At 41.5% G+C, this 21495-nt stretch overlaps 1 protein-coding gene across 1 annotated transcript in view; it reads left to right on the top strand.

Annotated features, from left to right (window-relative positions):
• Positions 1-8885, top strand: part of LOC308088116 (aquaporin-3-like) — a 123447-nt gene extending 114562 nt beyond the window's left edge. The window contains exons 3-7 of the mRNA XM_080432479.1: positions 2959-3085; positions 4767-4904; positions 5895-6010; positions 6308-6525; positions 7002-8885. Coding sequence (XP_080288605.1) covers positions 2959-3085; positions 4767-4904; positions 5895-6010; positions 6308-6525; positions 7002-7215 — 813 coding nt within the window. The 3' untranslated portion in view covers positions 7216-8885. The remainder of the gene's footprint in view (positions 1-2958; positions 3086-4766; positions 4905-5894; positions 6011-6307; positions 6526-7001) is intronic.
• The last annotated feature ends 12610 nt before the right edge of the window (positions 8886-21495 follow it).

Genomic DNA, 21495 nt, shown 5'->3' with positions numbered 1-21495 from the left:
TCAACACAGTTTCTATTGAAAGCAGTGAGGAGTTTCATTCTCTGATTCAAGCCAACCACAGTCTGGTGGCTATACGGGGGGTCTGTAATGTATGTGCTGTTTCCACAAGGACTTCATTGTTCTTGTAGGTCAGTATGGGTTGTTGCTAACTCTTAGTGTCCTGTCTAAGCCTTTTTAAAGCATCAGTAGAGCTAATGTTTCACAACTGATCAACCAAAAAATTATGTAACCACATGAACCCTATAGCTTCCCTATTCTGGGGCGAACATTTGGAAATTGCAGATCTACACTCTACAAGCTCGTAGATTGACTGTTTTCAGTGAAGACCTTTGGTCTAGTAGCGGACCAAGTACTTAGTTGACCCCAGTTAACTAAGTATAGTGTTTAAGTAGTTAAAAAGTGGCAAGAGTGAGAGAGGGCGTGTGGAAAAAGGAGTTGTGTGAACAAAGAAACAATAGAGTCCTTTTAAAAAAATGTTTACAGCTACGATCGAAGAATTACCAGTTGGAACGTCAAACTTGGTTCTGGCCTTCTTCATCCAGACGTATTACATTTTGTTGCACTTAGAAGAGAAAAGTGAGAAGAAGGTGGTGCTGGTGATTTAGATGCTGTGATACTCAGTGATTTAAGGTTTTATTTCCATTCCAACACTCGTAGATCATCGCTGAGGCTTCTCTGACTCACTCTGTCCATCTCCGCTGTGCTTCTGTCTAGCTGGACAGCCATGTGCGTCAACTATTAAATGTAGTTGTTGGACTATTTTGGTAGTTGTTGGAGCGGAACTCCTTTAACAAACTGCGTATAGATAGAGCTTCGTGTTAATTGCTTACGGATGGGCCTTTTCTGGTGTAATCCCATCTCATCGAACTTAGTCATTTGGCACTGTTGCAGGCCAAGTACTGTACCTATTGTACTCATTTGCAATGAGATGCCTCTGACATTCATGAGAACTTGGTGAAGGAGCTCTGAGTTAAAGCAATGCATCCATATGCACACGTGAACACTCTTCTACCACTATAGTGTAGGCTTGGCTGGGTTCGTCGGGGGCTGAATAGAATTTAGACTGAGCCCAGTGAGGTTGAACCTTCCATTAGGCGCCGGCTCCGTGGAGTGTGGCAGCCTCAACAACATGTGTGTCTACTGTGGTCTGGGTGGAATGCCGCCTTTATAGTGCCTTGTCGGGGGGTTCTGAGACTGGCAAACTCAGCAAGGACCACACGTAAACCTCTGTTGTTGAACAGATGCATACAGTACAACCTATACGAATGCACACGCACGCACACACGCACGCACGCACACACGCCCGCCCAGACACCCACACATCCGTAGTATAATATTCCAGATCTGCGACCACTTATCAGTGACAGACAAGATGCCATTCTTAAGGATGTTCCTTATAACAGTAGATCGTGTTTTTGCCCAATAAGGCATGTTTTGCTCTTAAAGGAAAGGGAACTCCTTTCAGGTTGACACTGAATATTTGTCCATCAGATAAAGCGGCAGTATAATGACGGCAGTCATTTTTGCAGGGTCAGATGGCAACACGTATTGTTTTTCTGCATCACATCTCACCTTCCATTCAACACACAACAGAGGACATTTAATCAAAAGGGGATTCAAGTTTCTGCGGTACAGATAATGATCATGTCCCGAATTCTCACCCCTTCATGACAGGAGTTATGAAACCGCAGTTTTATGACCGTCAGTTATGAAATGGCACTCAATGAACCGTATTCATAGCTTGCTTGCGTCTTTCAGAAAGGTTTGTGCAACACTTCAAATAGCTCTCTGAAGAGTTCCCAATACATTTCTTTCTACTTAAATTATTTTATTTTTTCGCTTATTTTTATTTTTAACCACTGTATGCCAAAGTATATACACTTAAGGGCCTCTTAATGTCTAGAGGGTAAATTCAAACTCATTGGAGTCTGTGTTGTGATTTGTTGCCGACTACACAGAGTAAGAAATGGAACACATATTTGCACTCACGATGGCGGTGTGTTACAAAGGATAAAAACCTGGCGAATACACGATGCTATAGACGGATGCTAGGTTTGATGATCATGTTTACCTATTGTCACAGTTTCTTTGAAGCACTACAGCGTTCTCTTTGCGCTCTACTTAAGTGACTTTACCTTGTTTGCTTGACTAGAGTGCTTACTCTGCTTTCTCGGATCTCGCACTTGTCGTTCTGCGATAAGAGCGTCTGCTAAAGACCTAAATTGTACATAAGACACTTAAAGCCTAATTTACACTCTTCAAGCTAACAAGTCGCATCATCTAGTACACTTAACAATGTCAGCTGGATGGGCGTGCTGGTAAATGATCAGAATGTGTCGTCGACATTTTGGGGACAATTGCAATGTCCCGATTCTGGACGAAAACCTGTGTTGCATGCATGTCTTTCTCCGCCCTCTACCATGAGCTCCCAGACTAAAGCATCTTCGGTTAAAGGACAACATTGTTTTTTTACAACAAGGGTTATTTTATTAGTTTGTAATGATAATTACAAACTATTTTTGTCTCCACAAGGCCGAAGGTCAGGGCAGAACCTCTGCCCCGAATGTTTCACATCGGTATGTTACCAATTACCCAAAGTGAAACATTTGGCTTCTGCCCTGACCTCCGTGCCTTCGGTCTTGCGGATATAAAAATAGCCTGCTCGTTGTGTAAAACAAATAACATTTTGACTAACTTTCACTACCTGAATGCCCCGCCCCCCAGTTAAAAATCGTTATAACGATAGAAAGCAATGAATGACATTTTGTTTAACACATCTTTTAATTATTATCATTACAAACTAATAAAAGAACCCTTGTTGTAAAAAAAACTTTGTCCTTTAAAACAAAAACAATATCGGCTGGAGAAGGACGAGGAAGTCAAAGGAAAACGTGTATGTGCGTGTTAAAAATAGGACATGCTGTTAAACAGTTTCTCTCTGTTGTTCTGCTCCTCCAGATGTTTGGTTGTGGTGCCGTGGCCCAGCTGGTGCTGAGCAAGGGAACCCATGGCATGTTCCTCACCGTCAACTTTGCCTTCGGCTTCGCCGCCACCTTGGGCATCCTGGTCTGCGGCCAAGTTTCAGGTAGGTTAACCACTTAAACCCCCCCCATATATGCAGCATCTGTATTCTGGGGGGAAACGTGCGCAGAAAATAGCAGATCTACAAGGCTCGCATAACGCGACACATTTGCGACACGTTGTGAGCTTGTAGATAGGCTATTTTCAGTGAAGATCTGTGGAGCGAAATAAAAAGGTCACTATAGAGCCCTGGGCCGTGAACTCAACAACGTTTTAAGTGAATAAAACATTTTACTAATGTGTGTGGTAGAGTATGTTAATGCAATAGGGCATAGCAGTGGTGGCCATTTTGTGGTGCCACAGATAGAAACCCCATTAATTTCCCCCGTAGATATTTCTGAATATATTTATCTAAATTATTTTAAGCCTGGAACCAAGCCATCTAGACTCCTGGTGAATCATGACCATAAAACATTTGAATCCATATCAAACAATATTAGAAACCTGCAAAAAAGGGTATTTATTATTAGGGTATATATATATTTATTAAATATAGTATATAATTAAATATATATATATATATATATATATATATATATATATATATATATATATATATATATATATATATATATATATATATATATATATATATATATATATATATATATATATATATATTTTTTTTTTTTACACATAATCAAATGTTTTATGGTCATGATTCACCAGGAGCCTGGATGGCTTGGTTCCAGGCTTAAAATAATTTATATAAATATTTTCGGAAATCTCTATAGGAAACACAAATGGGTTTTTTATCTGTGGCACTGCTATGCCCTACTCCCAACTCTTCTATTGAGAAATTTTGACCCTGGTGTCGTGGGTAGGACGCCCACTGTTTGGCAGACGAGACGTGAGGCACACTAGACACTGGATGTTCCGCCATCTTTACTGACATTTGTTGCAATTAAAAAAAAAAAGTAAAACACAGATTGTACTGTAGCTTTAAAAAAAGGAAACAAACAAACCTTACTTCATGTGAAAAAACCTGCTCAAATACCTGCCAATCCGTTTCACACTGTAGATCTGGGGTGTGTGCCCATCATCTTCACCTTAGGGTTGTTGTTGTGTTATGAGGTGCAAAGATTATTGCTCTGCTGCTCCACGCCTTGATAAATAACATGATTTATTGAAGTGTTTGCTGTCGAGTCCACTTCTTTTTGGAGTTGTTTAAATAACTTCATGTTAACAAATACTATAAATAACTTAAAGTATTTTGTTGCTGTCGGATAGAAACCTCATATCTCCATATTATAACTTTTAATGTTTTCTTTCATAAATGAATGCCCTACTTCCTACTTTGTCATACTACAGTGTCACAGAAAAGTAGCAAAAAATGCAGATCTACATGCGACAAGTTTTGAACTTTGAAAATTTTTAAAAGATTGTTATACATTTGAAACCTGTAAAATGGGACAGTCTGCATAATGAGTACTCGTACTGTTGGTACTTTAAGTAGATTTTGATGCCAATACTGTACTTTAGTGCTTTTACCCAAGAAGATTTTTTATTCTGGACTTTCACTTGTAACAGAGTATTTATTTTTACACTGCAATATTGCTACTTTTAAGTAAAAAGTTTTGAGTACTTTTACCACCACTGCAGTTTTGGACATATGAGGTTTCCACTTTCCAACCTACAGTTTTCTTAACATGCTGTGACACACATGCATCTTTTTTTACATGCAGGAGGCCATCTGAACCCTGCTGTGACCTTCGCCCTGTGTCTGCTTGGGAGGGAGCGGTGGAGAAAGTTCCCAGTATTCTTTGCTTTCCAGACGCTGGGTGCTTTCTTGGGCTCTGCCATCATCTTCGCCATGTACTATGGTGAGGAATCGCTCCAGGCACGAAGCCAAGATCAGACCAAACTCTCTCACTCACACTCTCTCTCTCTCTGGAACCACTCATGCTCTCAAGAGGGTTGAATGACTGGCGGCTTTACTTGGTCGTGAATAATAGTAATTGATCAACATGTACAAACGTAGTGTTTCATGCAACATCACCTTTCATTGTTGTCATTTCTTTAATGGCCACTCCCTAAACTATAATAACCTAGCTTTACTGTACTCTATAAACCAGTGGTTCCCAAACTTTTTAGCTCCAAGACCCAAAAGGAGAAATTTGACGTTTTGCCCTGCACCCAAACTAGTGAAAATGGCGTTGCGAGCTTGCATTTTTTTATGTTATGAAATACAAAAACATTTTGGAATTGGTTTTAATTGATAACGTTTTTTTGTTACATTTGTTTAAACGTGTGTGTATATATATTTATATATTTTTTAAATGTAGGAAACAGATTTTTTTTTAATATTTACTACTATTTAATTGGTCCGTGACCCAAAGATGGGTCCCGACCCGCTGTTTGGGAAACGGTGCTCTAAACAACACAGGTTCTATATATGCAAGTTTTTAAAAAACATGACTTATAGCTCCCTTAATTTAAGACCTCAAAAAGCTTCTAAATGGAGCCATTTTCCATGATTCTGAACTCTCATCTATTTGGGGGCCATGTATACAAAGTGAGTTTGTTTGGGTAAGGCTACATTGTAGTTCACTTACCAATATAAACACATTTACATTGCATCTAAATCACAATGATGAACTTATGTTAAATGTCTTAATGTGGATAATCAGCCTAGAAGTAAGTGTGAGAGAGAGAGAATAATCATCCCTGTGTAATTGACCAAGACTGGGACCAAACTGTCTCTCTACAACCACATTGGATGCCTGTGGCAAATGTGTCATTCTACTTAATTAAAACCAGAGAGCGGATATAAAGAAGAGCCTGTATCTTTGTGTCCCTTTTTTTTTTTTTAGATGCTCTGTGGGACCTCCCTGGAAGTTTCAATCTGTCCGGGCCCAACGCCACAGCTGGCATCTTCGCCACCTACCCTGGAAAACATCTCACCCTGGTCAACGGCTTCTTTGATCAGGTATAGACTCTCTAATCCAGATTGTTCAAATTAAAATTGTCTTTTAGTTCTACTGGATCTCTTCTCTACTAGTCCCTCCCTAACGTTTTAGTCTAGTTTTTATTTGTTGACTAATTGTCTTGGTTTTAGTCATCGTAGCTTAGTTTTTATTTCGTTTTTCGTCAGTGAAAAAAGGTAGTCGACGAACATTTTTCGTCATAGTTTTAGTCGACGAAATCAACACTGGTACCTGACTATCCTATAGAGTACCTGAAAAGTGCCTCATATACTGACCAGACCAACCTTACCACTTTCCAGATCATCGGGACAACGGCTCTCATCGTCTGCATCTTGGCGATCGTGGACCCGTACAACAACCCCATTCCTCAGGGACTGGAGGCCTTCACTGTGGGCTTCGTGGTTCTGGTCATCGGACTGTCCATGGGCTTCAACTCCGGCTACGCCGTCAATCCCGCCAGAGACCTGGGACCACGTATTTTCACCGCCATGGCTGGCTGGGGCACCGGAGTCTTCACGTGAGTCGATCGTTCTTGCGTCTTGTCTTTGATTAACCACTTGATCCCCAGCATCCCTATTCTGGGGGGGATATGCTCCAAAAATCATTCTCATTGTTATTTTGGGGCGAAAAAATATTTGGTGTAGAGTGAAAAAAGAACATACAGTACATGGGAACAGTTGCAACTGGGGTCCGTTTTACTAAATGCGGTATACAGGGTTTAAATCAGGGGTGTCAAACTCACGTTTTGGGGGCAAAATGCGGCCCCCAGAGAGGTCCAATGCTGCCCCCAACATGGTTTTCAGAAAAGTAAAAACATACTACCTTTTATGATGCCAAATGTCTTGTAGAACTGTAATATCACTAATTAAAGTAGCTATTCTTCTTAATGATAAACAAAATTATGGTTAACTTTAAATGCTTCAAACAGGGATTTCCCAGTGGGGGGAAAAGCCCGATCGTTAAACGCTTTCCACTTTTTCTTGTATACTTCAGTTATGGGAACTGCTGGTTCCTGGTGCCGATCTTCGCTCCGTTCCTGGGCACCATCATCGGCGTGATCATCTACCAGCTGATGGTGGGCTTCCACGTGGAGGGGGAGTTCCGCGAACGCGAGAGGCAGGAGAAGGAGCAGGAGAACGAGAGAGTCCGACTAACCAACATCACGACCAATGACCACGCTAAAGAAGCAACCAAGGAGATGGCGTGAACAACGACAACCTCGTGTTACCACGAGGATGTTATACTCTCCAGCATCATATGAATACATACAGTCTGTAAATACACACACAAACACAACTAGGGGATCGAGCATTCAAACACTGTTGTCTTTCTAAAAGCTCCAGTTAGGTTTGTTGCAGCCGAGACATTCCTCCAAAGACTCTTGACAGCTCATGTTCATGGGAACAGCCATAGGCATAACGGTCTGTAGTAGTCTCTCTGCTTAATGGGCTAAATAATCATTTCACTTGTGACTCTATTGTACCATAGAGGAATGATTGTTTATGAACAAATTGGGGTTGAGGAAGCATTCTTTTGTTTTGTTAACACAGAATTACATTAATTCTTAATCTTAGTGTATTTAGACATTGTGTTCGGAGAGTATTGTACCGAAGTAGATATTAGTGTGTCATATTGTATTTGTATAGATTGTTTTGTTTTTACATTGCTGTATATGTGCGTCCCAGCCTTGGCCAGATATTTGTAATATTTTCTTTCCATGTCCAGAACCTTTCAAACGTACTCAATTCAGGGATTAATTTAAAAGATATGTACTAAATAAAAAAATCTTGTTAATTTATCAAAGGCTTTAAAGACTACAACAAAAAACATCCTGTAGTAGGCCTATAGTCATTGGCGAGGTGAAACGATTATGTCCGGTATGTCTATACTAATTTATATCGTTGCTGTCGGGCAGAAACCTCATATCTCCATATTTCAACTTTTTGTAGTTTTTTCGTAAATACTACAGTGCGTGTCGGGGCTATTTTCTGCGAAAGTCTTCCCCACAATAAGGATCCTGGGGTTTCAGTGGTTAATCTTATACGCCAGAGACTTACAACACTGCTAGTTTAAAAGACTTCCCCCGTCCACTTTCGTTGCACTGTAAAATGACTTATCTGGTGGTTGTTCAAATGATCTGGCAACCACACTGATGATGCGTTCCTCAACTGGAAAACTTGATCATTTCTCTCTGTAAGCTATTGGAGAGAGAGAAAAAAAGTGTTTGTTAACTTCCCATCTTTAAGCATGCTTGTACATAATTGCATAATAATTGTGTCGATCAAGGCATGACAAGAGCTGCTGAACAGCTGCTGATTTTTTAAAACCTGACTCACACAGGGATGCCTTTCAGTGGATGGACTACTATTTCAAAAGTAACTTTGTAATTTTGCCGCTGTCGGTCAGAAACCTTGTATACTGTACGTCTATGACTTAAACTTTTCAGGAAATGTAAACATTTTGTATTTAATCACAAGATCTTGTTATGTAGTTATTTAATCACACGTTAATTGTTAATACTTTTCACTGGTGAAACCACATTCACTTTCAAAATGTTTGAAAAAATAACCCAAAAAAGACACGTTGTGAGCTTGGTAGATCAGCCGTTTTCGCTACTAGTGTACACACTCTTCCATGACAAAGTAGGTAATTTATGAAAAAACATAAAAAGTTGGAAATATGGAGATACAAGCTTCTTGCCTGACAGCGACAATTTATTGCCCTTGTTAGTCTTCTTGATGTGTCGGTGCCTTTTGTGTTCCACTCTATGGCAGGGTGCTGATGTGCCTATGCTGTGAAAAAAAACTTTTGTATTTTTGTTTTGGTCAAGGGGGAGATGCTTTTGTATATTTACATAATAAAGTCCTTTTTATCATTGCCTAAAATGTGGGTCATTGGATGATGTTACACCCCCCCCTCCCTTTCTTATTCTGTGTACTTTCTCACGTCTGGTCCTTAGATGAGGCAGTAAAAAAATGCCACCCGATAATAGAAAAGTGCAAACTCCACCTGCAAACTCCACCTGGTATTCTATCTTTCATTGTATTCAAAAGGGACATTATGTAGAACAAGAATTGTGATCTTTAAATTCACATGAACATAGGGTTGTTTTTGGGCGGAAAAATAAAGTTATTCGGCCCAAAGGTAATTGAAGGCATTACATTGATAGTTATTTTTTGTATTTTTATTTTTGTGAATACTTTATTAGTCAGAAATGTAAACGGCACCTGGTACAGTAAGACATTAAGGCTAAAAGGATAAGACAAAGTCCCAGGGACTTGTCTCCATTGTGGTCCTATGTACAGTATTCAATTCATCAACATCGTATAAAAAATTACCCAATAATACATGTCATAAACAAATCTAAACACTATGTACAACAGAGATTGGACAATTACATTTACTAGGGCTGTGTATCTTTGGGTATCTTCCAATACTTGGGGTCACAAATTGATTAAAAAAAATCGATTCAAAATAGTTTCTCTTTACTGTGAGAGGGTTGTGTAAAAATCATTGGCTTTGATGGAATCTTAGATTAGTTCTATTGCAGAAACACAACATAATTGCCTTGATGCAAGTAACATTAACGAGTGTCAACGAGCGTCAGCTGGACAGTGACACACACCTCAGCTGACCTGAAAGTGACTGGAGTTAGTTTCTAAAAAAGCCCTTGCATATGACTGAAGAAATTATGATGTCTACTGTGATTATGGTAAGCTTACATTTCATATCACAAACAAACCTCGATTTTTGGACATTGTGAATCGATTTTGAATCTTTGATAATAAGAATTGTGATTTTTACATGAATCGATGTTTTCCAACACCCCTAACATTTACCTCTCCTTGTGGTCTCCTGATGTTTTTTCAGGCCAATTTAGAAAGAAACCAGTGTTACAGTACACATCCTGTAATGGATGGTGTCAGGGCATTCCACATTTGGTGGCAGAGCAGTAGAATGAGAATTTTCCCATGTTTGTTGCACATTTGGGTGGTTCCAGATCATGGTCGCTCCCTCTAGTGTTGTGGCTGTGGGTGTCACTCACTTTGGAGAAGTAGTTCCACAGGTATGAGGGTATTGAGGGTTCTGTCCCTTTTGACAATCTTAAATATCAATCCCAGTGATATTAGCTTAACCCTGTCTTCTACTCTGAGCCATCCCAAACTAGCAAAGCATGTTGGAATTAGGTGGGTCATGGGCTTAAGGCCAAGAAGTAGTCATATCACTTTGTTTTGGGAGGTCCGTTAGTTTTTAGTGACATTGTGAACCAAGAGGTGCGAGCATAATCAAAAAGGGCATTGAATGACGGCTGCAGCTAGAATCTTGAGAGCACTTCATTTAATTTGTTGACAAAAGAGGAAATCCTGCCCATCTTATGATTTCCATCTATGGTTTCCATAATATAATATTCTCCTGCTAATACATCAGGGAATGGTGCTGGGTCAGGTTGCAGCCTCCATCTGGTTTGGGTCGACCGGTTCATTTGGGTATGACATAATCAGCCAATAGATTATGAGAATGTATTCTTTAAATTCATTCCATAAGCTGCAAATATACTGTACAGCTGCTAATATGTGCAATACAGAACAATGTTTATATCTAGTATATTGTTTATCTATAGTTTTATTTTATTTGTTATATACATGTTTTATATAGTTTGATTACTAAGCGTTCAAATGTTTTAATGTTGTTTATTCGCACAAAGCTCATCAGATGAAATTCTTTTTTTTTGTATGTGCAAATATTTGGCGAAATACTTGGAATTCTAATTGCTCAATGCTTTTGTTATGAGGAATAGAAGATCTAGTTGGAAGTTAATTGAAGCAAAGTTATAATCATGGGACTTTTTCCTAACACTACGGCTTTCCTAAAGTAAAAGTGACAGCTGTAATATTGCTCAATATAAATGGATGTTGTTGTGCATTTTGTTTTGCAAACCTGACATCAAATCGGCGCGCTTCTCAAAGACAGGAGACCTCAGCCTGTCAAACCAAAATCAAAACATCACAGTTATAATCATGGGACTTTTTCAACACTATGGGTTTCACAAAGCAAAAGTAACAGAGACAGCTGTAATATTACTCAATATATATATATGTATAATGTTGTTGTCGAACTTTTTTTTTCAAAGCAAACCCAACATAAAATCAGCGTGCCGCTCAAAGACAAGAGACCTCAGTCAACCCAAAATCAAAACATCACAGTGAGTGTTGCACAGGGTTAGCAGCTGGAGCAGTGGAGCTCCGCTAAATATATAGACATCTCTATTCCCTCAGCGGCGAGCTCTTTAATAATCATTTTAAGTTCCCATGTTGAGACCTGCTCCATCATTATGCAGCGCACAGCAGTACTTACAATGCTATATTTGGTACTAACTTTCATTCCCAAGTATAGCTCAGCCTCCGCATACAACAACAGGGCCAGCAGCATTTTGTGTGTGTGTGTGTGTGTGTGTGTGTGTGTGTGTGTGTGTGTGTGTGTGTGTGTGTGTGTGTGTGTGTGTGTGTGTGTGTGTGTGTGTGTGTGTGTGTGTGTGTGTGTGTGTGTGTGTGTGTGTGTGTGTGTGTGTGTGTGTGTGTGTGTGTGTCCATATAAATCAAAGCAGCAGCCTCTTGTTTTGGCCTTTGTCTTCTTCGCCATTCTCCTAAAAGTACTGTAGACACTTGATGATGTAAATCATATTTATCGCATGCTGCCTTTAGTGCCTTATCCTGAGATGAACTCTTTGCCATATTAATGATGATGGTAATATCTTCAACTTTTCTACAAAAAAAGTCCCTTTTCTCCTCTGTATACTTTACTTTGTTCAGCCCAATTAACTTTCCTTGAAATACTTTTTGATGGCCGGATTTTGGTTGTGCAACACAGGTCTGAATACTGTAAGCATTGTGTGATTAATTCCAACAGGTTAAGGCAGATCACCTTGCATGTGTGGGAGAGATTGAATAGAATCCCCTGATTCACCACAAATTACTCACACTGCATTGCCGTCAGCACAGGACGTGCTAATGCAATAAGGTCTCGACCTTGACCACAAAAGAAGTCTTAAGCCTAATTTATACTCGTGCGTGGGTGTCGCGCAACGCAGAGAGATTATGGTGGAGTTTGCACTTTCTACTATCGGTACTATCGGTGAGCTTGTAGATTGGCTATTTTTGATAATTTTGTGTGACATGGAATGACGAAGTAGGGCATTAATTACGAAAAAGGTTAAAATACGGAGATAAGAGGTTTCTGCCTGACAGTATATGCAATGTGGCCCTCTGGAGTGAGTGTGGAAATATAGTGGCCCTCTCCATCATCAATGTTGCCCACCCCTGCTATAGCCTTTACGCTAACATTCTTCATCGTAGTAGATTGATCTTCGTGGATAACAGGGATGATTTAATGCCCCCTCCTACTCAACTCTTGGTCGACATGTGTGTCCAATCTTAAACTGACTAAGAATTATTTTCCCTTTGAAAATGATTTCTTACTGCAGATTCAAGGTGTTGCTACTGTACGGGCGCAACCTTTTGCTGCAGATTACGCAAACTTGTTCACGGGTCGTCTTGAAAACAAAAAACAGAACATATTTATTCCACCAACCCTTTTTTTTAAAGCTTTCACAGTCTGCCTTTGACTGCCTTTGGAGAATACTGTACAACATCAATCAACTTTTGATACAATTCTACCACTTTTATATATCCAAGTTACCTTGACTGACAGAACACTCTCCTCATCACTGTAAGTGAACTTAAAGGCACATGTTTGCATAGGAGCTAACCAGTGCTCAAGCACTTGCCCGATTGCCTTCATAGGAGAAAATGCACTAGTGCACTTTCACCTATGAGGGCAATCGGGCCAGAAACAAGGGCATTGGCATACTCAACTGAGAAATCTTCACAGTATGATCTGCCATGAGACATACTGTACTGTATATGGGTGTAAAGTTGCTGACTCGGAATCAAATCAGTGCAGAAGCTCCATCTATTCACAGAGGTGATCCTAAATCCGCTGTAGCTAGACACTTTCAGGCAGTGACGGCTCATCCATTATGTGAGAAAGAAAGAGAAAATGTTTATGTTTTTGTAAAGCTGTGTAAAGCTTGATAGTGTCAATCCTAGCAAAGACACGTATCTTGAAACAAACATTTTACAACGTGAAAGCATATGGTTTGGCCGGTTATTTATGATTCATGGGTCTGTTGTGTCTGTGTGACATATCGTGAATGTGTGGACGCATAATGGTATGGCCACACATACAGCACGCATCGGAGGCGGAGTAGCACATGTGTCGAACGTGTCAATTACCCATGTCGTATTGCGGATTGTGGGCCGGTTTAGTGGTGTGTGTGTAGATTAATGACGTAGGCCTGGCTATGTTGGAGTGGTTGGCTCACTGAAAGAAAACTACAACAAAAAAAAGCCTGCCATGTCCATGTATGCGTGGTCAACCACGCACCACTTCCCAATTGGTTGACGCCCGGTCAAATTTCACCAATGTTGATCTCCAGGCGTTGAGTCGTAATGGGAAGCTCGACTCCTTCGCTCCCATAGAATGGAAGTGAATAGGAGGCTGATGTTTCTGACACGTATGTGTGACCATGTGCTCATTGTGGTCAAGTAGGTCACATCCAATTAAGCCTGATGTATGCCAGAAATAGCAGATCTATACCAGCTCACAACGCATAACTGATGCGACCCATTGTGAGCTTGTAGATCGGCTATTTTCAGCGCACCAAAGTACAGTATTAATTTTGGCATTAACTGACTGTTCTGTGTATCAGGATCTGTATATAGATCTTTGTTTGCTGCTTTTCAAATTCACTTTCAGCACTGTCTGACACAGATGTCTCACATTAACACAACATTTTTGCATCAACCTCAGCATGTGGATTCATTGTGGACTGTCTTTTGAGGCTTTCTAGCCCAGAGACATTGATGTGCACGTACTACACTGGACAATTCTTACTGAGAGACAGCAGCGTTAACCACTGAGACACCGTGTCATCATTTCGTTGTTGTCGGTGTGTCGGATGTCCAAAACTGTTACTTTTCAGGAAACAAAAAAAAAGAACCTGTGTGCCAATTGCCAATGGTTCCAGTGTAGTTATTAAACAGTCACAAGCTCTTGATAACACTTTTGGTACATTTTTTATAAAATCCACACTTAACCGCTTAAACCATCACTTCCAAAGTTTTTCAAGCAAAAAATAGTTGTTGCATTGTATAGGGAATTAATCTATGGGGGAACAAACCCATGCAAAGTTTTAATATGAAGGTTTCCGCCCGACTGCAACCATTTGTAATCCAACTGCAGTTCCGGGGGAGCAGGAAATGGGTGACGTGTCAACTCACGTTCTTACATTAAATCCCCAAGCCTCAACCAGACACATCATGTACACACGTTGGTGCAGGGAGCAGATGTGTGTAGCTCCATGTTAAGCACCTGTGGCAGGTGGCTTCGTCTGCAGATCAAACGGTAATGATATCATAACAGGGTTATGGGCCAATACATGAAATATAAAACAGACCACTACCAGCACTATATACGCTCTCACAATATGGTCGAGTTTTTTTAATTCAATCAAAGTGACGTCAGAGAGACGCTCTTATATATTTTATGACATAATGACGCCGAATAAAGATTTAGATTCATGCATCAGTGTTTCCTGAAAGAGCTCGCATCCTTGAATCAATGAACGGTCAGAAACGTTCACAGTTAAACCAGCCGTGTCACGCCAACCTGCCTGCAGTGACCATGTGTTTACCAGCTGCAGTGCCAACGATGCATACCGGAGGTTTATCCGGCATGCGAGCGTATAATAGATCAGATTTAATCGGTTACGCTTGTGCGTAAGATTCAATTCAGTTCAATTCAAGGGACAATTAGTTACTGGGAATGCAATCAACAATCAACAACAGGGAACAGATAGAGGGCTTGTCACATCCACGAGGGTTGTGGTTGAAATCTTGATATAGCTTACAATTTTACCAAGAGGATGGTGGTTCGAGCCCTCCCAGCCAGGGATGGCAAATTGTTATTCCACTCAAGCTTATTGTGAGGAAAAGCAAACACTCTCCAACACTCTTCTCTCTGTCCTGTCCCAAGCCCTAAAGGGCAAGATGACCCCTAGCAGGACAAAAAATAGCCAATCTCAGACACTTCTTATACTACACACACACACGCACGCATGCGCACACACGCACGCGCGCACACACACACACACACACACACACACACACACACACACACACACACACACACACACACACACACACACACACACACACACACACACACACACACACACACACACACACACACACACACACACACACACACACACACACACACACGAAAGCCCGCAAAAGAACAGACCACTTCTTACAGTCAGCTATGTAAGAAACGTTATATTCTTGTGTATATCGCGTTTTGTACATGATAGTAGTGGGTACAGTAAACATGTGAATCTCTGCACTGTAATGATTAGGGCTGGTAGACTCCCCCTACAGGCCACTTTGTTCATGTCAGAGTCCTCTCACATCATTTGGACCGACCTGGCTACATTTCAGCATCGTGTAACATCATTTATTACGGTGTGGCTCTGTGGGAGGTGAGCTGTCTAGAAGAGGGTCTGTCTGTGAGGCCAATCAATACATGCTCCTTCCGACGTTGGAAAAATCTTCCAGTTTCGGACAGGCTTTCTGAACTAGTTCGGACAGTCAGGACATCTGAGGGGGGGGGGGGGGGGGGGGGGCACGAGGAATGGTTCTGAGACGTCAATTTGTAGTTATACCACCTCCCTTTCCGAACAAATGTTTGGACCTCGGAAAGGAGCATGTATTATTCGTCTTTAGTTTGGGGTTAATGGCACAAACGGCTGGACCAATCAGTGTAAAATGTCTTGTTCATGCTGCCAATAGGCCAAGGAAGTTTTACATTTTAGTCAAAGGCAGTTGAGCTGGGCTGAAACCTTGCCCAAATATGGAGTCGTATGTGATATACAGTAGATTGGCTCCATGAAGTCCAAGATCCACATGAAGCCAATGACGAACTACCAGATCCACTGCTGTTGCTGGAGCTCATTAGATTTTTTGTATGGGAATTACAAATGAATAAATGAACACTGAGGATTTCAAAATCCAAATTTTTTCTTTTACCTTTATTGATCCCTTGGGGGAAATTCAGTTTCAGCTTCACTCAGATTGTCCTGTTGAGCTGTTATGGTTAATTTTCTTGCTCAGGGACTTTTTGACATGTTTACTGGGCGGACCAGAGGGCGAACCAGCAACCTTGAGATTCCCAGAATGTCTCTCTACCTACTCAGCTAAAAATACAGTGTAAGGCCCTGTGTGGGCTTACACTGCAGAACAGTAAAATCAATCATATTGTTTATTGTTCTTTGAGAGGGTATAAATGAAACCATATCACCTTACTGAGCTTCCAGTAGGCTATTTGATGAGGTGTGTTCCATCGAGGAGTTCAGCCAAGCTCCAGCTGAAGCTTTGCAATGCAATAAAACGTATCTCAGACTTACTTACTGTCTTTTCTCCCGTGAAGGTTCTACTATGGAATCTCGGGTCCAGACATGAATTCCCAAGGCCTGTTGTTTTCGTGTGAAGCACCTGGCTGGAGGGATTAGCCATTAGTACCATGTGCTGCCAACATGCATCAACCTCAGTGGTGGAAGAAGTACTCACATGTTTTACTTAAGTAAAAGTATCAATACCACAATCTAGAAATACTCTGTTACAAGTAGAAGTCCGGAATTCAAAATTTACTTGAGTAAAAGTACAAAAGTATTGGAATCAAAATGATAAATCTCATTATGCAGAATGTCCCCATTTCACAAGTTTTCAAATGTACAAAAGGTATAAATATCTTTTGAAAATAGACGATCTACAAGCTCAGACAATGCGTCACGATGCGACACATTGTGAGCTTGTCAGCTATTGTCAATAATTGTAGTGGAGTAAAAGTATAATATTCACGGAGTGGAGTAGAAGTAAAAGTACAGAAAATCGGAAATACTCCAGTAAAGTAAAAATACCTCAAAATTGTACTTAAGTACAGTATTTGAGTAAATGTACTTAGTTACTTTACACCACTGCCAACAATGTGCATTGACCCCACACAAACCCAACAAGAAGGATCAATTTTTAGCATTGCCTACTGAAACACTAGCGTCAGTGCAAATCTAACTTCGGATCCCGGGCTTGCCTTCCCCAGAAAGAAAGCCTGGGGAATGTTGAAGTGAAAAGTGGATAGAATGGGGTTGGTTGGTCTGACAGTAAGACAGTATGGACAGGGCCTTGGCAGAGCAGAGCTGTTCCAAAAAACAAAACACCAGTGCTGTCGGGGAGGTGTCTCTTATTATATTTATTTGATTTGTAGGCGGGCTTGCATTTACGGCCTCTTTGGATAAATTAGTACTTTTCCGGCATTGGGATTTTTTATACCATGGGGTTGGGGCTTTACAAACCAAGGAAAAACAGCACCACCTAGTCTCGCGTGGTCAGACCCGTCGTCTTACTATTCCAGCAACGGAGGTTCTGAAAGTCTGGGTTTTTCCAGAGAAAAACTCAGGTATGCCACTGATTGGCTGAACTGGAAGTCTGTGGTTGACTAAGGAGGTCTGTGGTTGGTCAATTCACATGTCTGACACAATTATTATTATCATTAATTTTGTCTCAGAGAATTTTGTCTCTGTTGAGAACTTCAGAAATTTAAAGCCACACAAGTCCGAGATCCACATTGGAGCCATGCCGTTCCCATGTCATTAATCATGAGATCCACATGATTAGATTTTCTTTTTTACATCATGGTAAATGTGTGAATAAGGGAGATAGTGGTGATGTTTAACAGAACACAACACAAAGATTAATATCTGAAATGAGAGGGCAGTTTGCTGGGACAGCCAGCCTCACCTGGGAACAATTAACCTTTCACTGTGTAAGACTTTGTTTGGCCAATTTGAAACCAGAGAGCGAAGCATCTGAGATGAGTCCTTTTGTTGTTTGTGACAATAGGCTGTTTGTTTGCATACAGCAGCAGTAGAATTGCCTCATGAATACTTTGTTTTATACGCCTGTCCTTTACTGAGAAAAGCGGTTACAAATACCACAGTGAGCTTGAAGGACAGTACAGTTCAACTGTATATAAAATAAAATAAAATAGACGATCTTCAAGCCCACCACACATCACAGTGCGACATGTGGTGAGCTTGTTGATCTAGTATTTTCATAAAAGTTCGACAAATCTTCTCTTATGGGGGTCCCTGGCACAAAATCTTTTCAAACGGGGGTCCACAGCCAAACACATGTCAATCCGGGGGTCCTTGAAATGAAAATGTTTGAGAACCACTGCAGTCTGCGGTCCTGAGCAGTCCGGTTGCCAAACCACACAGCTCTGATACAGCCTGTCAGAACGCTCTCAATGGTACAGCGATAGACGCTTGAGATGTTTCTGAGAGACAGCGTTAGAGGCCAGGGTATCTCCATCCTCCCCCGCCAGTCACGGACGGCACCAGGCGAGACGAAAGAGACTAAAGCCAGGCCAACATTTCTGGTCTGGCTGCAACCGATGTGGGAAAACGGGGCACATTGCATGCTGTCCTGCTCCGGAATCCCTGAGCCCTCCACTCTCATCACTATTAAGCTGACAGTCTCGGTACAGTGCTTCTCAAACATTTTCATGTCAAGGACCACCAAATTGATACGTTTTAAGCCATGGACCCCCATTTTCGGGGGCGGCAGTGGCTCAGGGGTAGAGTGGCCGGTAGAGCAGCCGGATGGGAGCCGCAAAGTTCCCAGTTCGATCCTGGGCTCCCCCAGAGTTAGTGTTGAAGTGTCCTTGAGCAAGACGCTGAACCCCTAATTGCTCCAGATGAGCAGGTTAGTGCCTTGCATGTGTAGTGGAACGCAGTGAGCTGGGAATGAACCCGAGGCTCCCACTCGCCAGTCCGACGTGTTACCAGTCATGCCAATAGGCCTGAGCCCGATTTGCAGGTCTGTTGCAAGCCGGTGCTTGGCCAATTTGACTGTGGAGGCTACAATCACCCCCCCGATCTTTGGAGCGCGTCCTCGCGCTTCACACTTCACGCCGCGCACCACCGTACACAATGTCCCTCATGTCCCTCATGCGAGGATATTACGCTCCTCGTCCTGCCGACTACGCCACATTGTAGTGGAACGCAGTGAGCTGGGATTGAACCCGAGGCTCCCACTCGCCAGTCCGACGTGTTACCAGTCATGCCAATAGGGCTGAACCCGATTGGCAGGTCTGTTGCACGCCGGTTCTTGGCTAATTTCACTGTGGGGGCTACACATGGTTTTGTCCGTGAATGGTGATTGTATGTGGGAGGTGAGGACGCTGGCGTCGACTGCTCGCCGCTTCACCTCCCAATGTATGAATGAATGAATGAATCATTGTAAAGCGCTTTGAGTAAGTGAGTACGCGCTATAAAAATCCAATTCATTATTATTATTATTTTGAAAATATTTGGTGCTGGAGGGCTCTTTCGATCGCTTCCAGCTCGGTCATCCCACTTCTGACACCAATGGTCGGAAGGACTAGCCATGACTTGTGACCCTGTGATTACCCCTATGGCTCACGGTTTTCCCCCAAATAAATACACATAAATTAAATGTTAAACAAACAAAACCCCCACAACATGCCCACAGTGCATTCCCGTAGTAACTAACAACCCAACAACACAATAAAAGAACAACAATTTGCGTAACACCCTGGGGCGTGCTGGGGAATCCCCCTCTGCAGCCACTAACAGCCCAGGACGATTCATTATTGTTATATCCTGATTATTCCCAGCTGTCAGATTATTGTGTTCAGGTAAACATAAATTTTGCCCAGAATGTGGAAATACATGCATATAGGTTTTCAGGAAGCTACGATCACTTGTACTGCAAGTGCCCCAGCAATGTATCATAATGTTCCCGAATGCTAGGGTCACTTTCATTCAAGTGTCAACCTGGGAATGTTTCCCACATCATTCCTTGGCGCAAAGACAAACTTTGGTCGCTCCACTTTAAATGTTTGCTCAACAGACAGCACACAAGGCAAACACACAGGCAGTATTTTTATCTTACTGTAAGAGTGCCTTATGTGTGACCTGTCTTGTGGTGGGACTGTATTGTTTAGAGATGAGCAGGATGTGGTTGTGGTTAGACTGTCTTTGACCGCGTCCCTCAGAGAGACAACCGTCCCTGTATCAAAAGGGCAAACGGCTAACCACGCACCTTGTTCGTCTGACATTTTCCCATATACTGTAGCTCCGGGTGAGGACACTTTTTCTATATTTTTATTGTTACATCCCATATACAGTGTATATGACAGTAAAACCACGGATTGTGGCTCCTCAATAAAAAAGTAGTACTAAAATAACGATAGTAAAAACAGTAAATAAGAATAACTCAAATAGAATACAATGAAACTTGCACACTCTAAGGTTCCTTTGTAGCAGTGGTTCTCAACCTGTGGGTTGAGAACCCCCATGGGGTCCCCACATGATTTTTAGGGGGTCCCCAGATGTCAGTGAAAAAAGAAAGAATAAAGACAGTTACTGCATGAAAAGTAAACAACAAACTATACTATAAAAACTGGTCAAACATTAGCCAAATCGTCAAATAATAAGAAAGGCACAAATTGTGAGAATAGCCGATCTACAAGCTCTCAATGCCTTGCGTTGCGTTTTGAGCTTGTAGATCTGCTATTTTCACAATATTTATCTGTGGAACCGAGTCAAACTAAATGTAATGCCTCAACTCTTATAATTCTCCAAATGCTTGTCAGGGTCCCCAGTTCAAATAGGATTATTTTTGGGAGGCCCCAGTTCAAATATGATTATTTTTGAGAGGCCCCAGTTCAAAAATGATTATTTTTGGGAGGCCCCAGTTCAAATATGAGAGAGGCCCCAGTTCAAATATGATTATTTTTGGGAGGCCCCAGTTCAAATATGATTATTTTTGGGAGGCAGCAGTTCAAATATGATTATTTTGGGGGGTTGTGGCCTGAAAAGGTTGAGAACCACTGCTATAGTGTATGGGTCCTACCTCTAGACATGTACCTCTAGACATGTCAGGTGCCTGTGTTTGTGTGTGGGTTGTGTATAAATAAGATAATATGTAGTGTGTATTATAGGGGTGTTGTGTGTGTTTAGGTGGTTATTTGCCTGTCTGTGTGTGTGGTTGCATATGCACAGCTGCAACTGAGTGACAGGCAACAGGCCTTAGCCTACTTAAGCCCCAATGTCAAAACAATTGGTGGCATCATTTTATCATCTCTGTGTAGAAACCACACGGCAGTTAAAGGAGGAAACCACAGTGTGATAAGATGGCACAGATTTATTTCCTGGAAGACAGGAAGCATCTGGAATTTAAACAGAATTAATTCAGAAGTTATTTCCCATGAAAATTACATGGAATGTCCTGTTGATTGTGTAGCTTAGGTGGGGGCCCAGACATCTCTCACCGTCACCGACATTAAA

The sequence above is a fragment of the Gymnoscopelus braueri genome (genome assembly GCF_963280865.1).
Source record: "Gymnoscopelus braueri genome assembly, chromosome: 7".
NCBI lineage: Eukaryota > Metazoa > Chordata > Actinopteri > Myctophiformes > Myctophidae > Gymnoscopelus > Gymnoscopelus braueri.
This window is presented reverse-complemented; position numbering and strand designations above follow the sequence as displayed.